At 43.6% G+C, this 15,618-nt stretch overlaps 1 protein-coding gene across 3 annotated transcripts in view; it reads right to left on the bottom strand.

Annotated features, from left to right (window-relative positions):
• ADAMTS17 (ADAM metallopeptidase with thrombospondin type 1 motif 17) overlaps positions 1-14,411 on the bottom strand; it is a 156,540-nt gene extending 142,129 nt beyond the window's left edge. For all 3 annotated transcript variants that reach the window (XM_088136415.1, XM_015887535.3, XM_088136416.1), the window contains exons 1-3: positions 14,145-14,411; positions 10,764-11,131; positions 2,255-2,417 (exon numbers count right to left, since the gene is read on the bottom strand). In XM_088136415.1, the coding sequence (XP_087992541.1) occupies positions 2,255-2,417; positions 10,764-11,131; positions 14,145-14,229 (616 nt within the window). In that variant the 5' untranslated portion in view covers positions 14,230-14,411. The remainder of the gene's footprint in view (positions 1-2,254; positions 2,418-10,763; positions 11,132-14,144) is intronic.
• Positions 14,412-15,618: the final 1,207 nt, after the last annotated feature.

Here is a 15,618-nt window from a genome sequence, read left to right as displayed (position 1 = left end):
ATTTGCACAATGATGTCAATGATGCCTATGATAGGTATGACATCATCACGGCATCTATTGAACGCCTATGGTTGAGTTCCTACACCATGCTAAGCCAAAGCCAAACAAATCACATTATGGCTTAACATGTTATGTGAACGTATCCTAGACACATGGCTCATGATACTGAAACTGCCTCCTGATGTATTTGATCATTCTCTCTCTTTTTCTGAAATGCCCTTAATCGGTTTGAATGCATCACGGCAGTGTCAACACAAAAGGCCACTTACGTTACCATTCTTTTGCAATGTGTACATCTTGTAACAAAGTATTCTTTGTTGTTTTTCCTTGTGTTTGTATACATTTGAGAATCTTTGGGCCTTTTAAGGACTAATGTATCTATGAATCTGGGTGAGCTGGACAATCTGTCCTCATGGGATCCTTTTTCTCCCCTCTGCTCACACAGAAGAGTGGCCCTTTAATGAGGCCTTCAATGATCTTGCAAACTCTTAAAAGATGCTGAGAAATGTCTGTTCCCGTACCAGCTTCTAAGGAATACAGTCTTCTGTGTGTCACAGCTTACTACTCATAGACTCTTTGTGAAAAAACAAACAAACCACTTAACCCAAACAAGGAAAATCGAATCTCCTCCAAGTCAACCTCAACTCCTGGTGATTATACAGTCACTGACATGTAGCTTTCTTGGCAGCCACATGGAAGCAGCTTGCTCTTATCATTGTCTGGGATGTTTTTCAACTTCCCAGTCTCGATTACAACACCAAAGGTTGTCCATCCAAGTACTAAGCAGGCCTGACCTTGCTTAGCTTCTAAGCCGAGACAATGTCATCCAGTTGCAAAGAAGAAGGAATTCAATCATTACTTCACAGAGCCTACTGAAAGGCACATCTCTCTTGATGCAAAGAAGAAAAGAGCAAAAACCTCACTTTTCTATGCCTTAGGAAGAGTCTTAGGCCCCAGCAAGAGTCTTAGTTACCCAGCAAGGAAACAATTAGTAAGGAGATACTGCAGCTGTTGTAGGAATTTATTCATTTTTCAAATGTATATATGCCCCCAACTCACTATACAAGTGACTCTAGGCAGCATTACCGATAAAAAAAACTAGAAGATCCTAGAAAAAAAATATAGGTTAAAAACTACAAAAGGTTAAAATTAAGCTAAAAAGTTAAAACCACAGTATAAACTAAAAAGGTGGAGAGAGCATCCTCAGGCCATCAGCCACCCCCAGTGCTGAGAACTCTGTTGGGTCCCCATGCAAGTTGGCAGAGCCAGGTTAGTGATTGGGGCTAACCCTTAGGGTGATTTGTTTGAGTTTGGCTTAGAATGCCACAAGAACCCAGTCACCATAGTTTGCAAATTGTATGTCATGCCTTATGACTTAGCATTTTGTTTTACTCAATCAGTTGAAGATTAGTCAGTAAATCCCAACTAATCGAATCATGGCTTAACATGATGTGCAAGCCCAACGGATGAGTTGGCACATTGTGTCAAGCCATAATAATGCTTGTTTGGCTTGACTTAGCATGTTGTGTGAAGAGTGTGAAGGAGAGACCATGAAGTTTTGTTCATCAGAACCTTTTTGAAAAACCATTCTCTTAGAGGGTCTCTAAGCAGGACCCTCTCAAATTGTAGTGGATGTTTAAAATAACCTCACCATTTAAAAACAAACATTACCTTCCACTAAAAAACCACCAAGGAAGGAAGGAAGGAAGGAAGGAAGGAAGGAAGGAAATCCATTGCAACGTGACCATTTTCACTTTGTACTGCCAACACACCCATTATTGTTAAGCATGGATCCTGGCCATCAAAGGTTACCCATACCTTTTTTGATGAGAGTTCTATTCCCTCAGTCTAGGCTCAATAATTTCAGACCATTTCTCTATGTGCTCTCCGGTGTACTCCATAAATGTGCAAACTCTCCAGCAGGGGCATCAGCAGTCAAAAAAGTCAAGATGATAACTATGAACATCCAGTCATGGACACCACCTTGATTTTTCTGAATCCTGACAATGCCACCTCCCCAGATGGGCACCCCTGCTCTCCAGCCTTCTGCAAACTAGATCAATCTGCTTAGGCTTGGAGTATGCAAGGAGTAAATTGCCTAGAGACTGATTGCAGGTCAAAGGAATAGACTGGGTAATGTAAGAAGAACTGTAGTCAAATCTGTTGGACCAGGGTGTATGCTCCTATTCCACCTCCCATTCCATGGTACCCAGGATATTAAGTACTATAACCAAATGGATCTCTACTCACCCACCTGCTAACACACTGCAGTGCTCCATAGGGATCGCTGACTTCAGAGGATGAGCTGGGCTGGACCTCTTACGCCTGATGAAATGCTCTTTCCCATTGAATGAGGATTCAGTCCCATTGACAGGCTGTATCTCCACCTGTTCTAATCCAATCTGGATATAGCCAACCTGTCCACCAAAACAGAAAACCACCTAAAAGTGAATGCTGTGCCAAAATTTGTCATTCCAGTTCTCCAAAAGCTATTCCCTAAGCATTTGGCTTCTACATTTCTACCATGTTTTCAGAGGCTTAGGAATTTCTAATTTCTCTCAGAGACTCTTTTGAGCTTCCTTGAAGGTGGAGGAGTACGCTATTGTTGGTGCTATTTTTTTCTCACACCTCTTTCAATCCTTCTGAAGCCTCTCTTTTGACTCACACCTCCCAATGTAGGAAAACAGAGATGCCCTCTCCCGTGGTCTTTCCTTGAGAGCAAATGGAAGTGTGAGAAGCTAGAGATGCTGGACTGCTGGAGAGAAGATTGTGCAGTGAAAGAATCTACAGAAGATTGGACATTCACACATTCTCCTTGGCCATCTCATTGCTACAGAAGTGCCAATGCCTCATTCCACCTACACAAATTTCTCCATTCTTTTTCCTTTTGACCAAAGAAAATGAAAGTTATTTGAAAAGCATATTAGCTGGCAGAACAAATGGATTTTTTTTTTTTTTTGCATCCCATTATTTAGAATAACTTGAGATTATGTCTGCCCAAAATGTTCCATGAGCCAGCAATCAAGAAAACAAGACCCCTTCTGCAAAGACAAAACATTTCTTGTTACATTGGAAACACTGTCTAGGAAGCCTTGTGATCTTCATGGGCAAATGTCAAGACTTTAGACCAGTGGTTCCCAACCGTTTCCTTTATGCAGATATTTATCAATTTAATGCTTATCAGTAAAATGGTTAAGCAGAACATTTAAAGGACACTCCCAGTTGAAAACATCTGATAAAAGTCACCAACCCATTTCTGGATCCCCATGTTCCAATTATCCACTGTGCAAAGATCACCATGTCATTATTTAAACCCCAAGAGTATATATTACATAAAGATATTTGTGAAAAAAAATTACATCTATGTCACATTATTCATGGTTCACAAGAAAGCAGACAATAAAGTCAACTGAAACAGCATAAAAACGTTCACTAGCTAAACTAAGATGACAAACATACCTACGATACCACTCACAATCAGCTTAGGCCACAAAGACACATTGGAAAAGCAGTTTGCTACAGGCTTGCAAGATGCAAGAACAGATGGAGTCAAGTCTAACTCTAAGGGAAATACATGAGTACCTGAGATTATTAAATCATCTTCCCCCCACCCCTACTACAACCCTCCACAATACCCTCACATTTTGGCCACTACAAATAGCACAAGATATATACCAGTTTTAGAGTTTCTACAAAATCCCAAGAGTTCTTCAGTACCAAAGGATGTAGGATGTTCATCTCTCTCTCTCTCTCTCTCTCTCATTTTACTCTTAGCTTATGCAAACCCACTATATGGGTATAGAGAAGAAAGCGAGAAATATAATATTCATTTAAAGGGTTCTATACTGGCCAAGCTGTTACCCAAATAAACTCTCTGGGATATAGAACAGCTGTCTGCATTAATGTGATTTACACTCTACATTACATGTGTTATAATTTATACAGGCCTACACATACAACACACATTCTTTGTCTTTGCTTATACCAGAGATGTGTCATTAACGTAGCATAGCTCCAAGCAGCCCATAAGATTACAAGCTAAAAGAGAGCCACTCTCTCCTCTACACTGCAGGAGTATTTAGCCAAAGCAGGAAATGTTTGGAAATGCAACGAGACTCTTTCCTGGCATTCTAACTGCACTTTGGCATTCTAGCCAACCCATCTGATCTAAACCCTGTGTTCATTTTGGAAGTCGGTGACCGTAATCCTTAGGAATGGAAGCTGTAACCTTAAGGGCAACCCAGCAAGACATAATTGTATCATAATTGTAGTTGGGAACCAATGCCTGGGAAGAGTGTCTTACTAAATCCTTGGTACAATGGCTGGGTTCATACAACATGCTCTTCCTAAACTGAGAAAACCATCTTATGGGTAAGCACAAGGGTCAGTAATGAAGTATCTCTGATGCCACTTCAGTGTACATCCAATAATCAATCAATCAATCAATCAATCAATCAGGCTTACATTTTTTGAGACGACCAAAGGCTTCATACTAAAGGCTGTATCTCATTAGAGAAGCCCATTGAGCAATGTTGCCAGTCTCCTCGCAATGGAAGCTAGAGTTGATTCCGCTCAATGTGGCCAACTTTTATTTTCAGGAAAGACGACAAAAGGGCATTGTTAGCCAGGCCAGCAAACTAGACATATTTCAGTAAGAGCTCCATAAGTTTTCTGTTGTGGCTGAATAGCTGGAATTGGGAAGCGGGTAGCAATTGAGCATCCTGCATCTGTTAGACCATTGCATCTGCCTTCAACAGTAAGTCACACTTCATGCTAAGAAGCTCTGTTACAAAGATGCCCCATCTTAGACTCCAGCTTCTCCAAGTGGCTTCAAAGGCTTGAGCTAAGCCTCAGGAACCCTCCCCCAAATAGGACACAAGGGGGAAATTATTTAATGCATGGGGAACATATAAACAGACAAATTTTTAATTAAGTTAAATTTAAAATATTGCTGTGGCCCATCTGTTGAATTGCAGCCTCCATCATGCCACTCGAAGGGCCAACGTAGCCCTCAACCCAAAGAGATTTCCTAGGCTCCACAATAAAAGTCACTGCACTGCATTGATATGCACTGTAATACATTGAGTGGTTGTTTCTGTCAACTGTCAGCAGATGGCACCAGTGGGCCATCACTTAGCTTCTCTATGACAAATGCTTTAGCAGGAAAAAAAAAAAAAAAAGGTGGTCTTGAGGGTTTGGGGAGGAGCTTTCTTAACATGCAGCTGTAGAATAGATAAGCAAAGACATGTTCCAAGGAATATCTGCTCTCAACATTGTTGTAATTGAAGATCCAAGAACAGGTGCAGACTTTGGTCATGTTTCTTCTTCAGAATATTCTGAAGTATTTCTTCAGAATATGTGTAGAGGGCTTACTTGACTGGACATTCTTTGCTTAGCTATCCACAAAGTGGGGTGGGGTGGGGTGGCACAAAGGCAGAGAATAAGCATAGAAATGTGCATGATGCCACTGCAACACCAACTCTGACCCTTGTTTACTTGTATGCGGTGCTATGACACCAGCAAAAAAGAGTGGACCTCTGCTGCAATGGCATGATATTTTGATGGCATCACTGTTTTGACCCCATGGTGGACACCTATGATTCCTTGTAGTTGGAAAGCAAGCACGTCATTGAAAAAGCAAAGGAGGACCTGCTTCACACCTTTGGATTATATGACATCAAGTCAATGCCAAACCTTAGTGGCCACATAAATTTTCTCCAGAATGATGCTCCACACATTACACTAAGCATTATATTTTCTTTGGTTTTCGTTTAACATATCTGTAGTTTACGGTTTGGTGTACTGTGTGAACCCAATCAAAAACTTTCTTCTAAGAAAGGTAGTTTTCTAAGTGAATGAAATTATACGTACAGAGAAATACGATCTCTCCCCAGAGCCTGAAGAGGCAACTCCAGACAGGAATAATCTATGGGAATGAGACCTCCCACAACTTTTTCTACTGTGCCATTTTTCTAGAGAGTACAATTAAATTTAAAACATGCATAAGCCATATTAGTACAGCAGTTATCCATGATTTACTGTATCATACTTTCTCTCAATAATTCTGTTTCCTAGGTTTATATGAAATACTGAGCCAGAAACAAAGGGAAAAGTTTGAGTTCATGCAACACACAAGGCTAAAATATGATTACTTAATTTGTCATGCCAGTAAGGTCAATTCTTCTCTGAGTTGACCTCAACTTCTGGTGACTTCCATGTATTAGAGGATTAATATGATGAAATGGATGGCATCATAGTGCCATACAGCTGGCTTAGAACCACTCACTTAATCACCATTATTTCCAGCTCATTCCTATATGCAAATAACAGGTGCAGGGAGAGAGGAAAAAACAGGGGCAGCCTAAGGTCATAATATGGCTCCTGGGCACTACCCAGTTGGTTGCCTTTGTATCTTTCTTTCCTCATTACCAAGGCAGTTAGTGCTTCTGGCAAACATCTGGATCAGCCTTCCTAGAGCCTACAGCTGGCCCAAGTCAGAAGATTATGTTCTCTATTTCACGTCTAGTAGTACTTTTCAAGATGCGTAGTCCTTCCTTCATCTGTTCTCTGCCAATGCTGATGCAGTTAGTAAGGCTGGAAGAAGACCAGCAACAGGAGCTAGTCCATGTTTCTAGCTACAGTGGTTAACTCGTTGCGTAGCCCATGTTATTTTATTTATGTACGGTGCACAGATGTCATAAGTATAACTGCTCTTCACAATCATGGCTTTATTCTTCCCCAGATGGAATTCCTATTAAAAATTACACTGACTCTTGGAAGAGAAAGGAGGGCCAAACAACCTACTTATCACAGGGGAGGTATTTTCAGATCAAGGAACGCAGCAAGCCAGTGTCCTTGGATTTTCTTATTTCCCTCCCCAGCTTTCTGTGACTGAGGCTGATTGCATACAGAAGACACTACGCTACAATACCACCACCTCAAGAAGTGAAGCCAGAGACGCCAGAAGAACCCTGTTAGCTGGGATGGATCCAACAGGCAACCTGGCAGCTTTGAAGCTTTAGAAGGTCAAGGAATATTTCAGAAAGATCCATGGTGGATCTATAACCCCAGAGCCAGAAGTAGAAAGAGTTGCTCAACAGCTCTCTCTGACACTTGATCCACTGGTGGTTCACAAATTGAGCTAATCCATGGTTTAACTGCTGCGCTGAATAAGCCACACTAGGTTGTGTTCACATACTGCCTGGGTTTGGTTAGTTTGTTGAACATACCACAACTGGCCAGGTTTGTACCTCAAACTAAACCATAAAACACAGCTTGCCAATGAGTAGCACTGGGTTTGTATACCATTTGAAGCTGAAACCACATAAGACAGTTTTTGGAGTAACATGTAGTGTGAACCAGCTAGCTTCCTACACTAGTTTTTATGATCCAGTTCTGTTTTTGTTTGTTTAGCCAAAAACATGACAAATGCAAAAGAAACCCTTATGTACAAGATATTAAAAAGATGCCAAAGAAGTCCTTATTTACAAGATATTGAAAAGGCATTGAAATATACTTGCTTAGTCCATTTATAATTCTGCATTACAAGGTTTGCTAGCAGAGTGCATAGCGCCCCTCTTTCGTGCCTGCTTCCCTGTCTCAGGCAATCAATGTTACTACAGATAAATTCCCACCTGTCTGCTGTTTTCTTTTCTTTTTTAAAATGAGAGCTCTTTCTCTACACCCATCGGTGTACTTCTCTGCTGGCAGTTTTGAATACTCAGCAGTTCATGACTGAGATGAACAAAGGAGGAAAAAATGTTGACAGCTTTTCAAAAGGGGAAGCAGTAGGATCACTTCTAAGCCCCAAGAAACTTTTGGTGGTAAGCTCCATTTCTAACATCAATCACAGGGCTGCTGGGATTCCATTCTCTGGTTGCAGGTGCTCACCTAAGGCAGAACATATATCTCTGTTCTTAAGCTCTGTCATCTTTCCAAACTAAACTCCGCTCAGCTTTTATCCCAAAGGGCAAATGAGGCACACAGTATAGGTATGGAAAGGACAGGGAGGGTCCTACATAGAATCATACTATAAGGTTTAGCTTAGAAATGATCTAGTCCAACCTCCAGCTCAGTGCAGGAATCCACTACACAGCAGAAGGACCTCCAGCCTCTGAAATATTCCCAGTGAAGAAGAGTTCACCACTCATGCCCAAGAGAGCCTTTTCCATTGCTGAACAGCTCTTAGCATTAGGAATTTTTCCTGATGTCCAACCATAATGTACTTTGTGATTTAAACGCAGAGTTTCTTGTCCTATCTTCTCTACATAGGCCTTTATAGACTTGAAGACAACTATCATGTCTCCCTGCACTCTTCTCTTTCTCAAGGCTAAGCATAACCAGTGCCTCCCATCATTCATCATAATTTTTTCTTTTCTGCCTCTTGGTTGCTCATCCCTGAACACCCTCAATACTTCAGTTGGTACATCCTATGACTACATTTGCTTAGGACTGCAAATCATAACTTGGTTTGTTTGATTTTAGATGTTGTATAAATCTAATGTGATTTGTAACCCATGGCTCATGACTTAGCCTCTGTGCAAAGCCAAACAACTGTGGTTTAGTCAAAAACTATAGTTAAGCCAACCATAGTTTACTATGCTATGTGAATCCACTCTGTAAGGAATTCCAGCCACATCTACTTTCTGAAATTCTGTAAGAAGGTTAACAGATAAGATTTAGCTGAACAAGGCATGCAAAGTAGAGCTCATTCCTCGCTATGAACTACTCAAATGATACTGCAAAAGAGATCAGCCCCCCTGTGAAGTGAGGGATTTTCTCATCAATTGTGTAGGCCATTAACTATCACACCTGTTCTTCCTCAAAAACTACTGGGTATTTATCAACAGTAAGGTTTATAATTTCTCTGATAGCCCCAAATGCAAAGGATCTGTAAGCGCCAGTAATAAAAAGCAAGGAGCAGTAAAAAAAAAAAAAAGGGCAGGGGACTAAAATTAAATATACAGAAGACCAAACTAATGACAACAGGTACAACAACCAGCCTTAGAATTGACAGTGAAGATATTGAAGTGGTGGATAGCATCTGCCTTTTAGGATCAACGATCAACAGTAAAGGAACAAGAAGTCAAGAAATACACCATAGACTAACACTTGGTAGAGTAGCCATCAAGGCCTCAGAAAAGATATTCATGATGTGTCTGTACCTACAAAGATCAGAATAGTGCTGGCAATAGTATTCCCTGTGACACTCTATGGAAGAAGTTACTTTGAAGGAGTATTGACATTTCAAATCTGGTTTTGGAGAAGACTCCTGAGAATTCTATGGATAACCAAGACGACAAACAAATGGATCGCTGAAAAAAATCAACCCAAAATTCTCACTCAAGGCACAAATGACCAGGCTCAAATTATCATACTTTGGACACATTATGTGAAAATCTAGCTTTCTGGAAAAGCATATGATGCTGGGAAAGAGAAGAAAAGAATGACCAGCAGCATGGTTGGACTCAATTACAGCAGTTGGAAGACCTGAAGGACCAGGTTAGGGACAGATCATTATGGAGAAAATCTATCTATTTGGTTGCTAAGAGTCAATACTGATTTGATGACACATAATCAATCAAGGCTGATAATGGCAAATATTCAGAAATTCAGACATAACTATTTGCCATCTTTGTCCTCAAAGAATTAGGGCCACTGTGGGTGGGTTTACAGTTCTTAAAGTGAGATGGTTTATTTCTATTACTTATATGCTGCCACAATCTCACATCTTTGGGCAGTTTATAAACCCAAATCACAAAACAACAAAAACCATAATACCTCTTTGTAGCAGCCACAGAAGAAAGCAGGACCAAATTAAAATTGCATACTGTCAATCAGACAGCAAGAAAAGTCCAGATGTGCTTTAAAGGCTTCTCAGGAGTGCCATGTTTAACAGCTTTCTCAAAGTTGACTAGAGTGGGGGCCAACCAAATCTTGGAGAGAGTTTGTTTGAGAGGGTTAGGGCAGTCACAAAGAAGCACCGCTTCCAGTCCCTTTCATCTACCAAAGTGAGGGCATGAACCCACTGCCTACAAATATGGAAGATATATATGGCAGACAGAGCATGGACAGAGACTCACAGCCCAGAGAAAATTTTAAATGGCACACACCCAAACTTTTGTGCCTTCCTGGATATTCTGTAATTTCTCACATATCTATATAATAGACAGAAGAAGTCACTATAGACCCAGGAACTGATGCTCAGAAGTGTCTTTATAGGGGAGGAAAAAGCAAAGACAACTGGCTAACCTAGGATTAAACTTACTGAACCACATCTGTCAGATTGATTGGGGAAACCCACAAAAATTATCCTATAGTAGCACAGGCATCTGGGCCTAGCCAAAATGGCACCATTTGCATACAGAGTATTATCAACTGATTTAGAAAATTCCAAAGTTTGCAAAAGAAGAGAGAAAGAGAATTCCTAAACCACTGAATAGAAATTGAATGTGGCCACTAACACGCTCAGTTTTCATCCAATAGTTTAGGAATTCTCTTTTTCTGCTTCTCTTTTTGCCTCCTGGCTGGCTGGCTAGCATCCTGAACAGGAGTCTCTACTTCAGTTTGTGCTTGCAAGTCCCCACTGTTTTGCTACAGAAATGTGGAAGTTTTCTGCCTAATGAAATGAACCCAACTTCTCCCCTGCCTTGTTCCCCTGAACCCTTGTCTTCATTCTACATACACCCACTCTCTGCCAGGCTGTGCCTTCCTCCACCCACCCACCCACACCCTAATCACAGCAGGTTGATGCAGATAACTACCAGTCCGCCACAGGTGCTGAGCGAAGCAAAGGAGTCGTGACTATGGTTCAGCACATGGCCTGTGTAGAAGCAGAGCTGGTCTACAGCCTGACGTTGGTGGCTGCTTTGGTTCTGGCTGATTTCTTCTACGGAGAAATCAGGGGCCAAAAACTGGGCATCCTGGTGGAGCATCAGGTAAAGATCAAAGCTAGGATGAGGCCCAACACCTATGGGGAGGCGAATGAGCAGTCTGGAAGCTCCTTCCTCCAACTGTAGGGGCACAGAGCGTCGCCTCCGGGTCTTGTCAGGGCCACTCTTTTGGGGTTGCAGAAAATGGACCCTGTCAAGAGGAACCTGCTCCGGAATCACTATGGCCAGTTCTGCGACAGCTGCGAAGGACAAAGAGAAAGAAGGGTTGATATTGCAAAGAATGGTTGATATCACAAAGCATCCAGATACCCCAACTCCCACAATTAAAGCAACCATATACTTTCTTCCTCTAATTTGTTAACATTCAAAGCTCAGTAGGATCCAGAACTTATCTAAGCTGAACCCCAGAAGCTCTTGCCAGGGATCAAGGATGGAGAAGAGCCCCTGAGTAGATACAGAGGCTGGGTTCACCCAACATACTGAACCCTCAAGCCCATTACCCAAACACGACAGCTGTGTTGATATAACATGCTGTGCCCAAATAGGTCGACCATATAATGCTGTCCCACCAGGGCCTAGTTCACCCAACATGCTGCACCATAAACTGCCCATCGTCACTTTAGTCTAGCGTAATAGGTTGCATAATCAAATCAAATCTTTATGAAGGTCAGAGACAAGCATAAATATGTTGGATAAGTGCAGAGAAAGTCATGAGGCTGAGACAGGCAGGCTCTGAAGTCAATACCTGGCTGACATGACTTGCCCTAACATGCTTTGTTCTTTCTACTTTTATAGCCACTGGATGGACATGTGCTAACCAATGCTAGTTTTATTTCTGCTGTCTGTTTTCCTCCACCTGTAATATCCATGAGTTTTGAAAGCCTGCAGCCAAGTGACAGCAGAGCAAGTCCCTGAAGGATAACACTACAATCATTTAGCTTACATAGATAAATTGCTGGCAGGTACTTTGAAAACAAGTCCTAGATTGGTGTAGTGGTTAAAACTACTGGGCTAGAAACCAGGGGACTATGAGTTTGAGTTCTGCCTTAAGCGGGTGATCTTGAGCCAGTCTCTCTCTCTCTCTCAGCCCCAGAACCACTTCCAGAAAATCTTACCAAGAAAACTGCAGGAACTTGGCCATGTAATTGCCAGGATCCAAGATTGATTTGAAGGTATGGGTGTGCCTTCTCACACACAGCTGAGAACCGACTGAGAAAGTCTCAAGTAAAGTGTGAATCCTCATAACCACATGGATACATCCATGCAGTTTTCTTGGCAACAATATGGAAGCATATTGTTATGGAAGCAATATGGAAGCATATTTCCCCTTCTTCTGGAGTATGAGAGTGCGTATATGTTCATGTATTTACTTCCCTGTCTAGACCTCAGGGCTCACCACAACCTGGTGGGCAAATTGTGCACCACACAAGGGCGATGCATGGGGAGGGTGCCAGCTGCAAGTTAGAAATAAAATTCAATAGCTGCCAGGCATGGTTATATAGGAGACTGTCCGAGAAAGAGGACATACATTATTTTGAATATTGTAAAAAAAAAAAAAAATGGTTGGGGGGCACTAAGTGGAATCCCACACAAGGGTGCCTTGTATGCCAACAGTGGCCTTGTAGACCTTCTCCTGGGCTTTCTGGAGAACTTCCATCCTAGTATCTCCCAGGTCTGACCCTGCTTACTTCTTGTGAGACCCATCAAATCTTGCTATCCTACAATTGTCTTCACACACGAAGGATCCAACAGCATACTGTACAGTAGAACAGCTAACAGATACTCAGGTATACAAACACACATACATATATTTCTCAACTTCAGTTGCTCAGGGCAAGAGTAAGCACTGGGCAGTGGGAGGCTTCCTAGAAGCATGTAGCTGCTGGCAGTAAGAAAAAAAGAAAATGCTGGAGTGGAAAATCTTTAACGCTAACTGATTATATACCTGGCTTGTAACCTAGCATGCCTGTTAAATCGTGGGGCTTTTAAAAAAATTTTTTTGCAAAGCATTCCAATTTGGGAAACCTTAAAGGGCTTTGCTCTACTTGGAGATCTCAGAATTGCTTTTAACAACAACTGTATCCTGCATATGCTTCAAAGGACCTTTGGAGGTAGTCAACTGCTTTGGTTCCCAGACGCTTCTGGATGGGGGAATCTTATCCAACATTCTCCTGTTATTGTTGTTGAGTCAATCTTGACTCCTGGCGACTACACGGATGGCTCCTGGCAATTTTCTTGGCAACATTTCCCAGCCTAGAGCTGAAAGAAAGTGACTGGCCCAAAGTCACCCAGCTAGTTTCTGTGCCTAAGGCAGGAGTAGAATTCAGGTTTCCCTGCTCCTCATCCAAACTAGTTCTCTCCTACCAATATTCAGATATCTCCAGGGCAGCTTTCCCCAAATTCTGGTACTCCTCCCCAACAGATGAGGCTGGAGGAAAACAGACTGAGAGTCATGGGAGGTGTAGTCCAGCTGGGAAGTACCCCTCTCTTATGGGTCCTCATTCCCATCCAGCATCCTTGGAAATGTTCAGCAGGCTGCAGCCAAACAGGAAGACTGCGCTTTTCTACACAAACACACACCGACCACTTTTTAGCACAGCCTGTAGTGCCCACCCAGCCCATGATGCATCCTGGGAACTTGGAAAACTGGGCTCCTTCAGGTGAACCCCGATTCCGCGAGAGGCGTGAGAAGACAGGCTCGGTAGCGACAGTTGTAACTTTCCCGTTTGGCAGCGGAAGGGAGTGGAAGAGGCGGCCCCCCAACCCCAGGTAAAGCTGCTTCAGACCCCACCCGCGCAGAGGGACGGCGGATCAGACGAGCGTCGCAGAAGCACCTTTGCACCCATCCGGTGCTCTCGCTAGCAGCCCCGGCGCTGAAGACCGGGAAGGGAGGGGGCAGCTTTAAAGCGCTCCGCTGGCCGCCTCTCCTTCTGCATAGCAGGATATTCCAGTCTGGAAAGAGAGGCATCCTTTTTGGATAAGGCAAAAAAGGGGACCCCAGCCCTCCAGCAGAAGATGGGGGAGGAAATGGAAGAAGATACCGATAACCGCGCGTGCAGTTCGGCTTTCCAAAAGCCCGCATCTTGTTAGCAAGGCACAGGGGCTTTGCAAAAAAAGAAAAAAAGAGGGGGTCATCTTTCAAGATGCGTTTTACAAACGGCCCCCCGTGCAATTTCCCCCTTCCCGAGGGGCCGAGGCCACCAAGATGCGCCGGGGCGGGGAGGGAGGAAGAAGAGCCGAGAGTCCCCCTACCTGTCTCGGGACCCGGTTGGCCAAGGAGGAGCAGCGCAGCGAGCAGAGCGGGCGAGGTAAAGAACAGGAAGGGGCCGTCAAACATTTTATTGCAGTCGAGGGGCCCCAGGAACTGGGCTGCAGATGCGGGCAGCGGGAGGGAAGGGCCGTCGACGGCAGCAGCGGCGGCGGCGCAGCAGCAACTCGGACCCGACTGGCCGCGAAGCCCTCCCAGACTTCGGAAAAAAATAATTAGCGCTACAGACAAACTCAACGTGCTTTACAGAAAGGGAGGAAAGGGGAGGGGAAGGGAGGAGAAGGAAAAAGGGGGGGGAGAGCGCGGGGGGAGCATCTCCTCCCGACTTTGGATGCAGGTGCTGATTGGAGCTTAATCTCCCGGAGCTACACCTCCTGCCCGCTGATTGGCCGTCGGAATTAACACGGTCGGGTAAATAGCGAGGTTGTAAAATGAGATGCGGTACACGTGGGTGGCGGATGAAGACTGAGGCACGGCGGCAGGGGGCGCTCGAGAGGCGGAGGCGGCCGGGCTCTGGGACGGTGAGCCGCGGGAAGCCGGGCTGAGCTCAGCCCCCTCGCTGGGTCCTGGTTTGCCTTCAAGCCTTCTCTCGATCTGCAGATATTCAGCAGGCGAAGGGGCCAACATTTTGCTTGGGGCATTTTTTTTCTTGCCTGGATTTGGACCACATAGGGAGCCATGGATTGCTTAAGGGTGGGTTACTGAATAAGCCATAATTGGCTTGGTTCTCAGCATGCTTTTATCATGGCTTGTTGGATTGACCCAGTTTGTGGTGTTAAGACAACACAGGGAATGAACCACGAAGGAGTCAACCGTATTTTAGCGGAGCGTTTTGTGGGAATTCATCCTATACAATGAGCGGGTGGTGCTGTGTGAACCCTGAAATTTGGGTTCATTCTGTAAACCATGTTAGGATGTCCATCAATAAGTGTGCTGAGTGAACACAGCCTGAAAGTAAATCTGAACAGCGCTCCAGGGTATGGAGAAGTGGTGATAGGCAAGTGGTTTAGAAGTTTGCCTGTTGAACTCTTAACCCTAGTTTGTTGAATAAGCCAGAACTGCTGGGTTTACATGTTGAATTAAACCAGCCTTCCCTAACCAGATGCCTTCTAGTTATATTAAACTTCAGCAGATCTGGAGGGCATAAAGTGGGAAAATGCTGCACCAAACCTTAAATGGATGGCTTGCAAAGCACCAAGACCAGCCACGTTATGGCTTACTGCAATGTGTGAAATCAGCCGCTGTGGTTAATGATTAGCAGGCCACACTGCCTTCTTCAGTAAATTATAATTTAGTGCAGTGTTTGATCCAGCCACTACTTTGCACATGGAGAGCTTTCCAAGGTTTATAAGTGTGGAGAAACTGGTGTGAGGTTTTGTGCAAGAAAAGCATGAGCTCTGGCCTGTTAGAATGAAGAGATGACCACTTTGCTGGGGTGCTGTCCAGATCTGCCTGTTC

Source organism: Python bivittatus, unplaced genomic scaffold (genome assembly GCF_059951505.1).
Source record: "Python bivittatus isolate LINGU-HERP-01145 unplaced genomic scaffold, Pbiv_v1 ctg000140_np1212, whole genome shotgun sequence".
Classification (NCBI taxonomy): domain Eukaryota; kingdom Metazoa; phylum Chordata; class Lepidosauria; order Squamata; family Pythonidae; genus Python; species Python bivittatus.
The sequence above is the reverse complement of the archived record's forward strand: the minus strand, read 5'-3'. Positions and strand labels throughout refer to the sequence as shown.